At 41.7% G+C, this 2,988-nt stretch overlaps 1 protein-coding gene across 1 annotated transcript in view; it reads right to left on the minus strand.

Annotated features, from left to right (window-relative positions):
* The window catches only part of LOC119592261 (peroxidasin-like), an 8,880-nt gene extending 8,592 nt beyond the window's left edge, over nt 1–288 (minus strand). Inside the window, exon 1 of the mRNA XM_037941089.1 lies at nt 257–288. Coding sequence (XP_037797017.1) covers nt 257–288 — 32 coding nt within the window. The remainder of the gene's footprint in view (nt 1–256) is intronic.
* Between the last annotated feature and the right edge of the window lie 2,700 nt (nt 289–2,988).

Raw genomic sequence — 2,988 nt, forward strand, 5'->3', positions numbered from 1 at the left:
TTTTATTAAATGGCAGCTACACATCTCAATAATCCTTAAATGATCTTTCACAGTGGGATAACAACTCCAGATGTAATAGTTTTTCAAAGTAAAAAAGGACGACCATTTATGTTTGACAAGTGCTATGTTTAAATGCCAATATACTAAATTGCAGTCGTACATAACTTATGGTTCACATCCTCCAGCAATTTTTCAGTATTAAGAACAGAAAAAAAGTCGCCAACCCACTTCAAGAATCGCAGGGTGCGCTGCTCACACTTTTTCTGATCCATATGGGGTGAGAGGCATCGAGAACGCTGTCACCTATTCATCGCTCCCTGTACCCTTTTAAAAGCGAGATCATGTTGTAATTAATAAACGTAAAAAGGTGTTGTTTTGTGTGATAAGGGAAGTATTTTCTATAAATGTGATTGTTTATGTGGAATATAATTTTCCTATTATATTAGTATTCTACAGGTAGACTAAATAACCCGGAATGTTTCATAAAGCCAACAGACAGTCCTCTATCCTAGATATGCTCAGTACATCAGCGCTAATGATACGGGATGAGCATCTCCAGAAAGTGATATAAAAAACTGAATAACTTAAATCTCAAACGGAGGAACCTTTTTTAGCGCCGTTGCCTACCCAGAGTGAGCTGGCCCCGGCATGGAGCGGGTGAGGGGGATGCAGAAGGGCTGGCCGGACGAGATGTTAAGGGGAGGGAAGATGGGTCTTTTGTCCGGAATAGGATGGGGAAGCACTCGGGATGGACTGTCTGGTGGGAGTCGCACCTCCTACAGTCTAGGATGGAGTCCTGGAGCCTGAAATGTCAAAGGAAGTCACATGGCAACTCTTTAGGCAATGTCATAAAAAAGGGTTTGTTTTTAACATAATTTTTTGTTTCCACATTTGCTTTTAACAATGGAAAATATGCATTGTCATGCACAAGCTCCCCTTTTTATTGACTGGCGTGAAAATGACATCGTGGTCAATGAACTGACCCCACTGCATGACCTTTCAGGGTGTAGCGTACGTGCGGTGCCGACACATCATTGGGGCATGTTAGTGGAGATCAGGCGCGGCGACGGGAGCGAACGGCCGACCTTGGAGGTCGTGCGGGTTTGGAGAGACCTGGAGGTCGAGAAGGTCGAGCATTAGAAGAGAGCACACTGAGGTCACCGAAAAATGAAATCTATTCTTTTTGGAAATAAAATAATGAACTTGAAATAAAATGGTAGGGTAAGAGAATGCAAAAATTGGCCCGATAGCTTTTGGAATTTAAATTATGGTCATGTGGTATAAAATGGGCTTGAGAAAAAAACTTTATGCTCAGGAAAAAAAATTATAGACTTGGGAAATAAAAGAATCATCTTGGGAAATAGAATAATAGGTTTTGGGGGAGCAAAATGAGAGACCTGGGAATCAAATTATTAGCTTGGGAGAAAAAATCGTAGGCTTGGGATATAAATGATAAATTTGGGAAATACAGGTTTAAATAATAGTACGGGAAAAATATGACAAGTTAGGGAAATACAAGAATAGGTAGGGAGAAACACATGGCTAGGAAAATCTAATTACGAAAAGTAATTAGAGGTAACTTACCGTCTCGTAGGCGGGTCTGAGGAGACGGTCTTGGCCCTAAAGGACTTTCCGTAGGAAGGGAATTTAGGTTGTTGCACCAACCCTGGCGGTGCGGAACTTGGAGGTGTGGTCACCCCGGCAGCGTCTGGTCATCGCACTCAAACACGTTGGGGATTTTCCATGATTCGCTGACGTCGATGTTCGTGGGAAACCTCCATCAAGTCCACTACGTTTGTTTGGGAACCGGACTCTATGTCCTTCAGCTGTCTGTCGGTATTACGTCCTTTTCGTACACCAGGCTCCCTGTGCGAGCAGCGACGGTAGAGCGATCCCAAGTTAGCCCAGTTACACGAGAAAGGCAATCAGACGGGTCCCAGGGCATCCGATTTCAAAGGAGAATCGTGCAATGGAGAGAAAAAAAAAGAAGCCGAAACAACTTAGAAGGAAAGAAGTCCATTCTTTATCAAAAAAAGAAAGAAAAAAAATCATGAAGCGTAGACAAGTGTCGGCAACAGAGAGATCGTCACTGAGAAGACCTGTTCTACGAGTGAGGGTGAAAGAGAAATATTATAGAACATACATGTGACAACCAAACGAGACAGGTTTAGGGAGGAGATCAGGGAAACTATAGTACGTTGGTAATGCTGTAAGAAAGATTTATTCTGGTACATGCAGATGCATTTAATCTGCAAATGTGAACATTCTCATTCTAATATTCATCCCTCCCTCCTCTGGCTGTGGTGTCGACAGGCAGCCCATCATAAGCATTCTCACGGGGGATTAAATATCATGCATCGTTTCCTTATTATCGTTGACTTAAATGGTGGTAATTAGTATCAAAATGTTTGTTGCTATTTTTAGCATTTCTTTTTTAATTGTTTTTTTTATGGTCAAAACATTCGTTATAGATATTAATAAACTATTAGTAGGAAGTCTGATTGTTTATTAGATCTCATTAGTTTGGTTTATCTGCAAGCATTTGGCGGTGGACAGAAGTCGCGCTGTTTCCTGTTCCCAAGCACTCACGCTTGAGTTGTCGTCAACACACAAGCATAACAAGAGAAGATTTTGAATATCCAGACATTCTAATCTACTCTAGCTTGTGTTTTGAACCATACAGTGACAACAGACGATTCGTGAAACCACTGAGCATGAGTTAAGCAACGTAGCGGGACTGTAATTTTATGTACATTACGGGGAAGTGGGGGTGTTGGGACCGTCCGTCGCTGGGGTGCTCTGGCACATACACACATGATTGCAACGGTGTATGTACACAATGCGGGAGTTGAGATACATAAGACTTGATTATGTTGATCACATTGAACTGCAATGCACTCACGTGAATAATACATAATAATCCAGTATATATACAAGAATTCTGTTTCAATTCAATTTGAGACTAGCAGTGTAAAAGTGGGACACTTC

This window comes from Penaeus monodon, chromosome 30 (genome assembly GCF_015228065.2).
Source record: "Penaeus monodon isolate SGIC_2016 chromosome 30, NSTDA_Pmon_1, whole genome shotgun sequence".
NCBI classification, from domain to species: domain Eukaryota; kingdom Metazoa; phylum Arthropoda; class Malacostraca; order Decapoda; family Penaeidae; genus Penaeus; species Penaeus monodon.